The sequence below is a fragment of the Heterocephalus glaber genome, unplaced genomic scaffold, assembly GCF_053883595.1.
Source record: "Heterocephalus glaber isolate CG9 unplaced genomic scaffold, H.glaber_assembly_v1.0 deba00001561, whole genome shotgun sequence".
Taxonomy (NCBI): Eukaryota; Metazoa; Chordata; class Mammalia; order Rodentia; family Bathyergidae; genus Heterocephalus; species Heterocephalus glaber.
In genome coordinates this window covers 614,449-629,894 of record NW_028258349.1, presented here as the reverse complement: position 1 = coordinate 629,894, position 15,446 = coordinate 614,449, and the positions used below count along the sequence as shown (strand labels likewise).

Sequence of the window (15,446 nt, the reverse complement as noted above, 5' to 3'; positions counted from 1 at the left end):
GAGTTCACAGAATGGAAGAATAACTTCTCTTTGAGGAAGAATTAGAAAACAGTTTTCCAGCCAGGTCTATAGTCCCAGCACTCAGGAGGCTGAGGCAGGAGGATCACCGAGAGTTCCAGGCCAGCCTGAACTACACAGTGAGACCTTGCCTCACAGAAACAAACAAATGAAAAAGTCTTCCAGGTATGTTGATATTTGGGTATGTATGATTTGAAGAAAACATTGCATGCCAGAAGAAGCGGGTATTAGTTTGGATCCCGGAGACCTCTCCTGTATTTCTCTCAGCTATGCAAGGATTCTTCCCAAGTTTACTATGGAAATTCATAATTTCCTAAAATACTTCCTAAAAATTTCAGTGACGCCTTCAAAGTCCACATATATATTACAGGGTGAACTCCTGGAAACTTCACCCCAGTATTCTCAGAAAACTCCCTCCCTTGCCTCCCAGCTGAACAAAATGTGGTCGGCCTGTGGCTTCCACATACCAAAGACTGAAAAATGGGAACTCTCCCAAACCATGTGGTTTCTGGGACAGGAGTTACTAAGTTAGAAATCTTGGGTTGTCCAAGAACACAGTACAGGAATCATGCAGATCATCACCTACTTGTTGTGCCAATGGTGTCAAGATTTTCATAAATATTAATATGTATTACATCAGCCTTTGGGCTGAATACCCTGCTCTAAACTAGAGAAATGAACCATCTTAACCAAATGCAGATGTCATTTTATGTATTGCAAATGCAAGTCACAACTGATAGAAGACTGTCAGATGTAAAACATGCCAAAGAAAAAGGACCTGAGAACTTGGGGGAAGCATGGCCAGAGGGAATAGCCCACAGAAAAAAGAAGGGAAGAACAAGGTCTTCTAAGTGAAAAAATGTCTATCTAGTCAGAGCCTTGTTAGGACATGGTCTACCATGAAAATCTTTCACTTAAGATGACAAAATAGCTGCAAAGGCATAGAAAAGGGTACAAAAGGCGAAGGGGAACAAGTCATATGGCAACAGTTGTATTCCTACCTCTCGCTCCTTAGTAAACTAAATTGTGAAACTCCAAAGATGTCCCCATCTGCCTCAGTGTTATCAAAATCATGCTGGGCATTTATTCCTAGACTGTGACAATCATCAATTGCCTCTAGGTTTCTCTACTTTTTCATCTTCTTAAACCAGTATCCATTTAATAAATTGTATCCCATGAGTGGCTAAGGATGTTGTATATTTGTCCCCTCAGCCACAGTCCAATTAACTTACACTCACATTTCAGCATAATTGCAAACATCAAGGTCCTTATCTGAACCAGAAAGGAGACAAAAGTGGAACTATATTTAGTGGATCTGGAAGATGAAATGTTTTAAAATTAAAGTTTTTTCAACCTCAGGTAAAAATTTTGAGAAAATCCGAACTTAGATTTTTCTTAATGTTACCAGCTAAAAAGAGGAAGCACATGGCTTCCTAGTCATCCATCATGGTAAAAAACTGAAATTCTTAGAGGTCAGAGTTACCAATAGAGTTTAGAAATGGTGGTAAACTCAATTCCTGAATAGTTGATACACTTATTATGTAAATGCAAAATAATAAGTGTACTAAACCTATGACCCCTTGGTTATTAGCATCTATTATAGTTAAAATGAAAGAGAGTGTTGGGTCAGACCTTGATGGTGGACAAGCTTAGATTTGCATCCATTTGCGCTTAATTACTGGCCTAGGAACTGCTTGCAAAGGAAAAAGTTATCCAGGACAACAGAAACTACCTCTAGGGCTCTGGTTACCAAGAAGATAGGAGGTGGAGAGAATGGTAAAACCAAGAAACTACTGAAAGAGGGGGTATAATGGAAAGGAGTCAATTTATTTTGTATATTGGCATAATTCACTTCCTAAAGAAACTTTATTAAAACATATTCTAGGTTGAACATATAGGATCCACATCTACTATGGAACAATCAAGGCTATTCATGATCCAGACAGGTTGGTCCAGGTGATTTCAGGATTAATTTATGTTCTGGGTCATAGAGGAAGCTTCAGTCAATGTCGAACAGCAAGGTAAGAACTGATCCAGGGAATGGATCAATTGTTATGAGAATGCCCAATCTATAGGACTAGAAAAAAGCTACTATTAGGTCTACTTATTTTGAAAAGAGGCATGCTCTCTTTTCCTATATAAATGCTAAGTGGAACATCCAAAGTAAACAGCTGATGTTCATAATGTGTAAGCAATGTAGGATTGACTTTGTAATAGTCAGGATATTCATCTACTAAATATGCCTATTTCATAGGTCATGGCAAATGCTGGGAAGAAAGGCACCCCATATCATCTTACTGCTGTGAAACCAAGCAACAGTTCATGAAGCCTCATCAAATTTACTATCTTGGCATTTTCTCATGGATCTAACAGATGTTAATAACTGTAGATTAACAAGTGGATGGAAAAAGGCAAAGAGGTGAGAAGGAACTCTTTTAAAAAAGGTAGAAATAGGGCCGGGGATTTAGCTCAGTGGTGCAGCTGCCTGCCTCGCAAGTGCAAGGTCCTAAGTTTGATCGCCAGTACCAAAAAAGCAAACAAAAAACAAACAAAAAAAAGGTAGAAATATTTTAAAACTTCATTAAGAAAATGATGAAATCCCAGCACTTGGGAGGCTGAGGGAAGAGGATTGCCATGAGCTGTAGGCCAGGCCTGAGCTACATAGTGAAGGAAAGAAAGAAGGAAGGAAAGAAAGAAAGAAAGAAAGAAAGAAAGAAAGAAAGAAAGAAAGAAAGAAAGAAAGAAAGAAAGGAAGGGAGAAAGAAAGAGAAAGGAAAGAAAGAGATAAGAGAAACACTAATGGGGCAAAACAAAGAGGAAAGAGAAGGAGATGTGTCGTGGTACTCATCCAAACAAGGTGAAATTTTAGATGGTTGTGAAGAAATGGGAGGAATAAAAACAGATAATCATAGAGTTGAAACAAGGGTCTTAATATAACACTATGAAGAGTTGTGTAGACCAAAGGGGGCCCTGTTTATCTTCTAACATTAAAATCCCTCAAACAAGTCCCTTCTACTTTCCCCAGTTGGAGAAATGCCAAAAGCCAGGAGATAGTGAATATAATGACAAATGTGACAAGCAATTGCTTGAAGAAAAGTCAAACTACTCAATCAAGATAAAATTCCACAAAGGATCTGGAGCCCCTGTGGTCAAATTCTTATTAGGGACCCAAAGGCTTTTGGATATGAGTGGGTAAAATGATCAGCAGTTTCCAGAACTCCATGATATGGGAGCTCCATGAAATGTGGTGCCAAAGCCCTTTGGTGAAATCCTAACTCACTTCAATTACACTGAGAATTAAAAAATATAAGGATTGATAGGATTATCAAGTTGGAATGCTTATGTAGGCTCTATATGAACATTGAACAATGCTAGCTGAACATGCTGTATGGAACCAGTAAGATTGCCTAAGCCTACACAGTATAGTGGCTGGAATGCTGGTATGGACAAATTCTGTTTGATATCCCATGCAGAGCACAGACTGAGGCTTATCACAAGACCCTGTGAGTACCTCCCAGTGATTTTGGATGAGACAACTGCCATTTAAGGGGCAATTCTTATTTTGCTGTTGGATGTTTACTGAAGCTGCCTCTATAAGCTGGAACGTAAAATAATCTGAAACTTAAAATACAATGTCTTTATCATGTCAGAGAAACATCTTAATGGGTGTGGAAGTGCCCAGAAGAGTTCCACAAGGAAATAGAAATAAGTTACATAGGATTATGCTACCTGGGGAATGCAATGGAGAGACAGAAGTAAGGAACTTCATCTTTTCACGACTTGATTCTAGAACTGTGGAGAAGCTTCCAGATTCTATTATCACTTGGACTGGGCCCTACAAACACACTCAGCTGACTGGCAAAGCAATCTTGGTTTGTGCACAGCAGTTCCAAGATGAATGGACAACATCCTGCTGGAAGGATGTTACTCTAATTGAAAAAGGAAAAACAAATGAGCCCAATGGGTGAATTGTTTGCTATTTTCCTAGCAATGGAAAAATTGAACGATGAAAAAAGCCTATTTGTTTTGATTCTTACTGACTCATGAGTAGGGGCCAATGGCCCGGGCATATGGTGAGACAGAAGGGCAATGGAGGGCCGGGGGATTTAGCTCAGTGGTTCTGCCGCCTGCCTTGCAAGCATAAGGACCCAAGTTCGATCCCCGGTACCAAAAAAAAAAGAAGGGCAATAGAAATCTGGCCCAGCAAAGGGATGCTCATATGGGGCATAGATCTATGGGAGTTGGAAGGGTGTATTAAAGCAGGACCTGTTGAAGTCATCAGAACACCCTTCCACATTTTGAAGGTGATTGGAATTAGCAAACTGATATTCCTGTGTGTTCTGTGTTGGCAACCTGTGACTATACAATGAGCAGATATAAAAAGGGATGCAGCAGTGCAGAGATGTGCTGATTCTGGATATATTCCTCTTGCTACTCCAAGGCACAAAAATGCCAATAAAACTGTTCTATTTGTTAGAAAGAGACTGTCAATGGCTATGGGCCAGACTCACTAGTGAGAAGACTGAACATAGCTGGCAAGCAATCCTGGTCCTGGTAGTCTTGGGACTACAAATGGGTCTTCATGGGTAGACTAGCTTTGCTTACCAAGTGTTAGCATGAATGCTCAGAGTTCTATCAAGGAACACACTTAACTAGAGGTGTAATTATAAGTGCTGGGAGCAGGGATGATTCCTAAGAGCCTGGTGAGGACTATGCCTTCATCCTATTTAGAAAAACTGCAGATAACAGTGAACATAGCTATGTTGTACAGCAGTAACAATGACCTACTCTTCTTTATGCATTCTAGGTAGTGTTTCCCTGTATGAATGGGAGTGGAATAAGGAGAAGACACTTGATGGGCTAGCATTGCTGTCTGCAGTTAAGAGCAGCAGAGTAGACAAGCCTATCATCCTTTTTCAAGGTGGAAAACTGGGCATAAAGGACAAGAAAGAGGAACAATAGCTGATGTAATGAAATTAATAAGTGAATTTGAAATGAAGAAAATCTAATATTACATTAATATTTTGAAAGAATCTTAGAGCAAGAGATGATACTATGTCTTATCTTAATTATAACAGATGCGAGAAAGGGTGAAGCCATATGTTGCTGAGACTTGTTCTGCTTTGGGAAGCTTGTAACCCTGAAAATTGTCTCCCTGGGAGACTTTTTCATACTATATACTGATGGACTAAACAAATATTAAAGATTAAATAGGATCCTAATAATATGTCAGTATCTTTTGTATTCGTAATTGTTTTACTATAAGGGATTCATAGCCAGAGACCAGAGGCCTCTGTGTCATAATAAGAAATACATATTTGGTCTGTCTCCAGTTCCTAACCAATATATTTTCACAATAAAAAGGTTCTAATGTTTGACTTTTGATCCTGGTTCTTGACATAAAGTTTCTAAATCTTTCAGAATTTCTATGATAGGAGTATATGTTATTTTAATATGGTGAGTCCTGGTGAACCCCTGGATGGTCATCAGAAAGCCCAAGGCCTGATTAGAAACTTGGAAATTTCTGCTCCACTTCCCATCTTCTGGGGAGCAAAGAAGGCTGGAGCTAGAGTTAATAATCAACCATGCCTACATGATTGCTATGATTGCTATAGTTGGGATCTAAAATGTCTCAAAGGCCCGTGTATTAAAGTCTTGGTCTTCAACCCAGGGCACTATTGGGAAGTGGTAGAACCTTTAGAAAGTATATTCTAGTGGGAAGTTTTGGGTCATTATGGGCATGCCTTGGAAGAGGACTGTGAGAAGCTGGTTTTCTCATCTTCCTCTCTCTCTTTTATCTCAGCCATGAGCAAGCAGCTTTGCTCTGCTGTATATTTTCTGCCATCTTACGCTGCCTTACCACAAGTCAAAATCAAGGGATCATGGACCGAAACCTCCAAAATTATAAGCAAAAACCCTTTTATCTTTATAAGTTTATTTAGCTCAGCCATTTGTTATAGTAACAGAAAATGCATAATGATGATGCTCACATGAAAATCTCTAGAGTTCAGGGTTCAAAGGCTTTCTAGTTTGCTGAATAGGAGCACATCATGGTGCTTGAAGGGTAGTGTGCCCAGAGAGGTCATGGAAGAGCTACACACCTTCACTTGTACCTTGCCTTATGTATCTCTTTATCTGGTTGTTCATTTTTATCCTTTGTAATAACCTTTATAATAAAGAGTAAGTATTTCCCTGAGTTTTATGATCCATTGTATAAAATTATTGAAGGCAGGGAGAGAGTTGTGGTAAGCCCCTATTTGTAGCCACCCTAATGATTAACATCTGAAGTTAGGAGAAGCTTATGAGACTGAATCCTTAACCTGTGGGATTTGACTGTGTACGGTTAGGTGACATACTTGTTTTGGACTTGTGGCATTCAGAAAAAGACTAAGATTCTGGAAATTTATAATCCAGAAAGTATCAGACCACCAAACCTCCTGAGAAAGTCCCAAAAGTAAACATGTCATTTGGTCCCACACTCCCATTGACCTAAGTATCCTTTGTAAACTACCACTTAAAATAAGTTACCAAAATACAGGAAGCTGCTTTCTTTATGGAACATCTTGATTCTTTCTAAACTCCTTGAATCCCATAGACAAATGCCTCATCAAGAAACAGATGTTCTGTACAAGAAAAGTAATAGCTTGACCAAAATAGCTCTCCACACTTTACTAATAATAAACACTGGCAGAGTAGAGTACTTCATATTTTTACAAGTACTTGACTTCATGCTGCATGTCCTCCTCTGACTCTAATGTGATAGTTCCAACATCTTTCTAGGGTATAGAGATTTAAAGACTTAAGTGAGAGAAGCTGTCCAGATGGACTAGCTGCTGTTTTAAGCAATGTCTGGGGAAGCAGGAAGAAGACAAGGAGAATATAAAATAATGGCCTTAGACTCATTTGCTATTTATGAAGCCAACATGTTCATCAAGTATCTACTGCTCAAAGTATTCAAAAATTGCTGAATTATTTAAACCCTAAAATTTTTCTCTTTTGAAGGAGGAAAAAAATGTCAATTTATATTACCTGGATATGGCAACTGAGTAGAATGATGTGCCAAGAAATATCCTATTTGAACTTTCCAGGAGCTCTGTGGTCAGGGTACATAAGCCCTAAGGTACCTATGCATTATCTGTGCTGATTATATAGCTTTTCATAACTAGGTGGATCTAACCTCCAGGTTCCAGGAAAGATCCAATTTCTAATGCCTGGTCTTGGGTCAAGTTATGTGTTTTCACCCTAGTTTGAAATGGCAGTTGCTGTGCAGATACATATTTGATGTGGATTCATGCAGTCAGGAGCTGAGTTCACACAACTTCCAAGAATTGTTGGTACTCCAGAAACTACCTGGGTGGTAAATGAAAGTTGATTAATTATGTAAAGGCCCAGAAACTCTGACTCACTCTTCTTATCCCATCCTCAGGGATGGAAACTCTTTCATTGGTAAGGCACACAAGTCTCTCTGCAGGTGGCACTCACAAGGACATGAGCAGGCCACCCTTCCCCTGCACTGGGGAAAACTGCCACATAGGATGAATGGAGTCAGTGAAAACACATCCCCAAAGTTAGAGGTGGATTCATCCTTGGTTTACCTTTTCCTCCCTGCTCTCAAGGAATTTACATTCTTAGAATAAAATCAGCTACTAAGTTCAAGAATCACAGACTGTTGGAGTCACAGATGGTTAAACTCAAACTCACTGTCTCATTGTGCAAGCTGAACCCATCCTTTTCCTGCATGGACCTCGCCAAAATAAAAAGAGTCACTTTCTACTGTCTCTACACACTTTTCTCCATACTTTGAGAGGATTTTATTTTGGATTATCACAAGTCTTCTAAAGAACTATGAGGTTCTTAATTGAGTCCATTGAAATAAAAATTATTAGGAAGTAAATTGCACATTTTTAAATTTGTTGCTTCTTTTAAGCTACATCAAGATTATTCCCTGGTCTTCCTGTGATTTGGGTGAATTGCTAAATTAGAATGAAACCTTTTTCTCAAGTTTGGTGTCCAAATTCAGAGTAGTAAATGAAGGGCTAGAAGGAGTGTAAAGAACCATAGAACTCAGGTTCAGGACATATATTTCAAACAAGACAGGATGCCCAGAGAGGGTGGCTCATGATTCACTTTCTGCTACAGTCATTAGTAGATGTCAGGGTTACAGTTCAGAACACCTGTATTCCACATCCAGTATCTTTCCCACATATTGTATAGCTGGCCATACTTGTATCTAAAAACATTGTGCTCTACAAAAAGAGAAAGGGGAGCAGTTACGGAGACAGAGGCAAAGACTGACAGAAACAAAGAGAGGAAGCTTATTGATTAAGGGAGATTTAAGGGACTTTCATCAAATTACAGTGTGTGAAACTTTTTGGAAGTTGATTCAAACAATGGAACTGAAAAAGACGTTGAGCATACTTGGGTGTTCACTAAATATTTACTAATCTTAAAGAGTTACTTTTAATTTTTGAGTATGAATCGTAGTTTTTGGTGAGTCTTCTAATGCTTTGTAAAAAATTAGTATGTTTTTAAAAATTAAACCACTGGAAGAATTATGGATGAAATGGTAAAAAATATTTTGCTATCTTATAAATTCATGTTTATTATTTAAAAAAGATGGGGTTGTGATACAGATGGATAAAAAGAACAGTTTTATCAAAGGTCTTGGCACATAACTAACTGACTGACTTAAATTATGTTTCCCTTACTATCTACAACAAAGAAAAGAAAGATTAAAGGAAATTATGTAGAGGTCCACCTACAAAAACTAGTCTCCTTACATATACGACTTTATTTATTATAACACATATTGCCAACAGAGCTCAGATGAGGGTGAGGAAATAGAGCTCAGAAAGTTTCTGTGACTTCCACAAGTTCACCTAGCAGGAAGTATGCAGGTGGAGTGACGACCATTGCTCTTTCTACCTCACCACCTCACAGCCAAGTGCTAATGCTAAGGCAGAGGATACACTGTAAATTCACACCCTCCTCATCTCTGCATTCTCTTTTATATCCCTAAAACCTGTAATCTTAGGAGTAATTCTCTCACTTTCAGTGTCTCCATCCTCTGTATAACTCAGCCTTTAAAATACTACACAGATCCAGTGTTATCTGAGAGCTGGTTGAAACTTTAAAGGAAGAAGGAGATAAGAACCTGTTATCTTCTGGCCTACAGCCACATCCTGGTTCCTGTTAATAATGATTGATTCTGAAAGAATTAATTAAAGCTTAATTCCTTTGCTTTCTGCCTAGGACAGACAAAAGCTATTAAAACTGGCCCCAGAAAGATAAATAAACTTTCTCCTTCATAATTTAAAGTTCTAGAATCTGAAAGTAGTTTGAATTGATATCTAATGATTCAACATACCCCAGATTATGTTAAAAAAGATAAGAAGGGAGAACTAGTTAGACTACAGAATGGAATTCTTTAAAAATCTGTGATAGTAACTCTATAAGAAATAGCACAAGTTGCACAATTTTCTAAAGTTCACCAATAGCCAAAGGTATGCTATCATTAGAAACAAGAGTCATTTTTCCTGATAGAACTATAGAAATGCTTGAGGTTTTCTTGCATCTTCATTCTCTTCCTAATACCCACTCCTCCTTGTCCTCCAGCCAGAATCTCTCTCAGATCATGGCCTAAAATATCACTGCTAATGCTTTTTCCTCCAATCTGCATGCTTCTCAGGGAGGAGCCCTGTCTCTAGTTGTTGTATATTCATTTATACATTGCGGATGTACCTAGAAAGGGGTTGTGAGACTCTGGTCCTTTCATCTTTCTCTTTGTTCCCTAGTAATGAGGTGAGCAGTCTTTCTGTACTATATACTCCCATGATGATGTGTTGCCTCATGACAGGACCAAAAGTAATGGAGTCAATCAATCATGGATTGGAACCTTCAAAAACTATAAGCCAAAATAAGCCTTTTCTCTTTATAAGTTGATTATCTTGAGTATTTCATCATGCTGATAGAAAGCTGGCTATGTCAGCCTCATCTCTGAAAGATTCAACACTATGTCTATATGACCATATTGAGGGAAGACCAAGCCTCCAACATATGCATCCTTGGAGGACAAACCACATCCAACTGTAGCACCATGGAATCATATGCAAGATATAAGAGGTTGTGGGCAAGTGTGGTCAGAAACTCAGAGGCTTCTCCTTTTGCCTGCCTCTGAGGGTTAAAGTGGGCTGTACAAAGATGTAATAACATCAGCCAACATTTCTGTGCCCTTTCACCTTCATTACGCACACATAGCTCTATGCCTTTGGCAATGGACAGCTTTCCTTTTTCTCCCCTTCCTATCTAGACAGATACCTCCTCTGTCTTTGAAGACTTAGTTCAAGCATCATCCCCACAACTTCTTGCAGTCTTCCCTGACTCCTAAAACTCAATGAACCCCCCCACCCCCTACTTTTGTGCTTCTTAGTATTCCATAATTTTACTCCTTTGTACTGGATCACATGATTGAATATTATTTTTTCTCATTTATCTCGCTAATTAGGCTGAAATTTCTTGTGAACAGGGCCTGGGTCTTTCATCTATATGTGTAAGTCATGTGCACAGGTTTGAAAAGAAATCCAGGGAAACAACTGTATCAATAGTGAGCTTCAAATTCACATGTTCCCAGCAAGCATGACCCTAAACCCAGAGGCTCTGGCATTATCTTCTTAGGCTTTGCTGAGGCTTTGAAAATAGAATGTATTTCACAAAAGAGCCTAAAATTCAAAGCTAAATAGCACCAGTAAAAATAAGACCATCAGTTGACTCAAGTTTTTCCTTCTCCATTGGTACAAGTCCCACCCAGACAGGACAAGTTTCAGTGTGCCAGAGGTAAAAACTGTGTGGGAGCCATCCATTACTCATATGTTTGGATGATTTGTACCTTTAAACATATAAAAATATAAGGTCTACTTGGAGTTGTAGTGAGCAATAGTCTTAAAAATATAGAGTAGTTTCTACAGTATATCAAAGTTAACTTGGCTTAATACTTTCCTAGATATTGAAAAAGGAATATTTTACAGAATTAAAGTTTCCCTCACAAAGCATGGTGATGCATGCTATTAGTCCCAGATACTCAGGAGGCTGAGACAGGAGGATTGCAAGTTTGAGGCCAGCCTGGGTAACTTAGAGACCCTCTCTCAAAATTAAGAAAAAGAAATGGCTGAGACTGTAGCTCAATGGTAGAGCACTTGTCTAGCATGTAAAGACCCTGAGTTCAATCTTCTGCCCTGCAAAATTTAGTCGTCCCTTACATGAAGTAAATTATACTTTATTTTAAACCAGTGCTAGAATCATGAGTAGGTTGTTTCTGCTACAACCAGTGGTGTCGGCCCAGGGTTGGTGTCAGCCTAGGATGACTGTTCATTATTCAACTCTTTACCCAAACTTTCAGAGCAAAATAAATTGGAAAAACAATTCCCTTTAACTGTATCTTTCACTAATCACCAAATCCAAGTATAAATCACTTCATTTATACTATATTGAAACTAGAAAGAATATTACAGAACAAGTAACCCAACTTTCATCAATTAAATTAGAAAACAGAGTTCTGGGATGGTGAAGAGACTTTCTTTCTCAGTGACGCATATTTAGATAATGGCAAAACCAAATCTGCTCCTTACTCTGAATGAGCACACTTTGCACTATGATGAATGACTGATCAGATTTTTGTAAACTGAATTCCGTTTCCAATGCAAAATACAAGTTACTATTTAACTCTGTTGAGCTTTCCATTAAAAGCTGATTTGTTCTGTAATGCATACTTGCTGCCCTAATTTATTTTATATGGATTCTAAGTATCTTTAAGCATTGAGAAACACCGTGCTCCTCTTGCTGCTTGGAGAAAAGAAATGAAGATGGGAGGGAGCCTGACTGGGTGACGGGGTAACAGTGGAGAGTCCTGGGAGGCAAATTTGAGAGCATTTTTGGGAGTCTCACTATCGCCTCAGAACAGGCAACCTCTGCCCCTTTCTATGGGGGTGGGTGCTAACAGCTCCACAATTCCACTCTTCAGAACATTCCTCTCAAGCAGCCTTGTAATTAGACATATGATTTTATTTATAATGGTCAGAGACTATGAAAAAATACATAAGGGCATATAATAACTGCAGGATTCTACACATTCCAGTAGATTAAAAAATTCACATCTATTAAAAAAAAAGACCTTGCCTCTCAGCCACTCTTTGATATTCTGCATGAACGTTCTTATCCTGGAGTATAATAATTTCATGTGTATTAAAAGATTCACAAAATGTGGAGGTGGAGATGTGATTCAGTCATAGAGTGCTTGCCCAGCATGCATGAAACCCTGGGCTTAATCCCCAGCACACACACACAGATTCATAAAATGAATCAATATTACTGCTGATAGTAAAACATACATAAAATAATAGAAATAATTTTAGAATGTTCCATCTGTATGTTTTGGTAAACATTATGCATATTTACAAGAATATGTAGGGCAAAATTTGTAACAATATCAAATTCTCAACAAACATTAATTGACTACTTATAAAATGCTAAGTAATGTGTCATAGAATCACAAAATTCCCGAAAGACTGGTTTTACAAACATTCTAGAGTCAACTCTTCATCAATCAATGATGTAATGAGTATATAATAAGTCCAAATAATTAGTGGGTTAAAGACATTCATGAATGTTGTGAGAAAGTCAAGTTGCAATTTTTATTATTATAAAAATAGAAAAAGAAATAATTATGTATCACTTCATATTCATGAACCTAGGTTTTCTTTCAGCTCTGTGTGTCCTGCCTACTTCTCAGGCTTTTGGTAGAGTAGGTGAGAGGGAGTGATAGCAATCAGCAAGATCCAGCACTAAAACCCTTCTCCTCCCCAAGGTCAGTCCTATGGTTAATATTGATCCCCTAGTTGTAATCTAATTACTACAACTTGACTGCTACTGGCTTCTTTTATCTGCCTCTATTTAAATATTCTGTGCTATTGCCAGCAGGGAATGGGTCTCTATAGGGTTCATTTTCAATCACCAAAAAGCATTGTTGGAAATAATTACTGTGCTCCCTTGTTGTTATCTTCTTAAAAATCATTTTGAGATTATATCTGGGGTGGAAATTATCAAAAAGAAAACTTAATTTTTTTTCAAGACAGAAGTCCTAGATTCATATTCATATTCACTAAATAATACAGCTTTCTTAGCCAAACACTACCACTGCTTTCAGGGTAAGGATCACTTTTATTTCTTTAAATAATGATCAAACTAAATTTATTTAAATGCATTCTTAACAGGAGAAACATCCCTACCTCTCTCCATCAGGTGTGTTAGGGAGTTAAATTTTCTTTTATTCACTTTAGGTACTTAGGATTCTCTCCAGAACATAACTCCATTTATCTAAGACCATTAGCTAACAAATAACTCCTATGTCCAAGGGCTTTTCTTCTGTCCAGCAACCCTCCCACTTGTATATAAAGAAATCAGAGTACAAAGAACAATGAGAAATTATTTATGCCTCACTACAAACCTGCCTTCCTCCCAGTCCCTATTCATTAATAAAGGTTATCATTTATACAGCTCTAGTAATTGTCCAGATTTTTCTGAGTGTTTCAAACACAGGAAATCACTTGATCCTCATAAACAGCCTATGAGACAGATACTCTCAGTGTCTCCATTTTACAGGTAAGGAAACTAAGACATAGAGAAAGTAAATAAATTGCCCAAAGCTTACAGATAGTAAGTAGTGGAGCCTGAATTCAAAGCGGATAGTTTGGTGTTGGTATCCACATTCTTCACCACAACATTTTTACTCTGAATAAGCACCTGTAGAATTGGTATCTCCTCGGAGAAAATGATGCTCTACATATTAAATAATGTGTAAAATATCCCATCCCTGCCACCAGCTAGGATGCTCCAAAATCTCAGTACTGATAAGAGATAACAGATAAGAAGCAGTTCCTAGTCTGCAATCATGAACCTGTTTGATCTCAGTTTAGCCACAAACCACAATGCTGCTATTATCTCTGGGCATCCTCCCTCAAGCAAAGACTCACCAAGTCTCATCTTTTCAACTAAAATAATGTGGTTCTCACCTTTCCAGGCATGAGTGCGGCAAGGCTGCAAGTCCTTTGCACATCTTGGTAAGTGGGTTAGCTCCTTAGCTTTAAACAAAACTTAACAGCAAAACGGGTCTTTGAAAAGTTCAACACTGTCTGGGGCTGTCTTTCCTGCTGAGAAATATATAGAGGCTCTTTTCCAGCCCTCTGTGGCTCACTGGACCAATCCGGAGCTTTGGAGCAAGTTGCCAGCTGGAGAGCAGCAGCAATCCTGTATGAGGTGGAGGCTGGAATCCTTCAGGCGCTGCATGAAGCTTTTCTGCTTTATCAGAACTCTGCTGCTGATCCAGCTAGGGAAGTGTGAGGCCCTAAATTGTGCTGAGGCCCTTCATGTCTGAACTCTGTAATCTCAGGCCAGCCACAGCAGAGATGTGGGCTTTCAAAGAAGAGCAAAGTGCCTCAGACTCCTTCAGATCTGTCAAAGAAATAGACAAGGGCCTCTGGAGATCACTTAGCGCAACTTTCTTTCACAGTGAAAAAAACTTGCCTGCTTCTTTCAAGGTGGAAGGAATGTGTACGTGAGAATTTACCATGTGGCAGGCACTCTGATGCAGGGGAATTAGGTTAAATGTTGCATGGTTTTTCTTACACGAGAAATCTAAAGTATAAATAATTTAAAGAGCAAAATAAAAGAAAGGTGATATGAAACAGGATATAGACTTTGAGGAGATGGGAAGGACCTCTAGGGATGGAGATGGGAAGAAGGGGAAAGGAATGGGAAGTAAAACGGATCAAGTTGTGATGTATACATATTCATACGTATATGAGTACAGTGGATCCTCAAGTTACAACCAGCCTGACATATGAACAACTTGGATTATGACCGGAATTTTAGTTTTAACTTATGAACAACATCTTGAGTTACGACAGAATGTAGGCTGCTTGTGCTTGCAGACAGCCTCAGGTACAGATTTCACCCTTAAGGAGTTCTAGAAGGAACATTACAACATCCATTCTTGTGAGGCGTTGAGAAATCCTGGGCCAATGTCTCTCAAAGTACACTGAGATCTATCTGCCTGTATACAGCAGAGAGACTTTGAAGGCTGTGTAGAGGAGCTTGAGCCTTCAATCGACAACTTGAGTTACAATGAGTTCCTAAGTCAGGGGTCCACTGTATATTCACTATGTATCACAAACATGTACTAATAAAAACATTAAAAAAGGAAACTCCCTGCTCTTGCAACCCAAACTTATCTACCAATATGGATAAGTAAGGGGCAGGGGAGCCCTAGGGTGTTGGGAGCCTTCCGAGGGGACACCAGCCAAGATTTTCCAGAGCTGACTGACTGAGGAGACAAAATTACCATTTTTTATGAATCAAGACACACATGAATAATTACT

At 38.7% G+C, this 15,446-nt stretch overlaps 1 protein-coding gene across 1 annotated transcript in view; it reads right to left on the bottom strand.

Moving 5' to 3' along the window:
- The window catches only part of Rgs5 (regulator of G protein signaling 5), a 53,985-nt gene extending 39,792 nt beyond the window's left edge, over window positions 1-14,193 (bottom strand). Inside the window, 1 exon segment of the mRNA NM_001310247.1 lies at window positions 14,082-14,193. Coding sequence (NP_001297176.1) covers window positions 14,082-14,125 — 44 coding nt within the window. The 5' untranslated portion in view covers window positions 14,126-14,193.
- Between the last annotated feature and the right edge of the window lie 1,253 nt (window positions 14,194-15,446).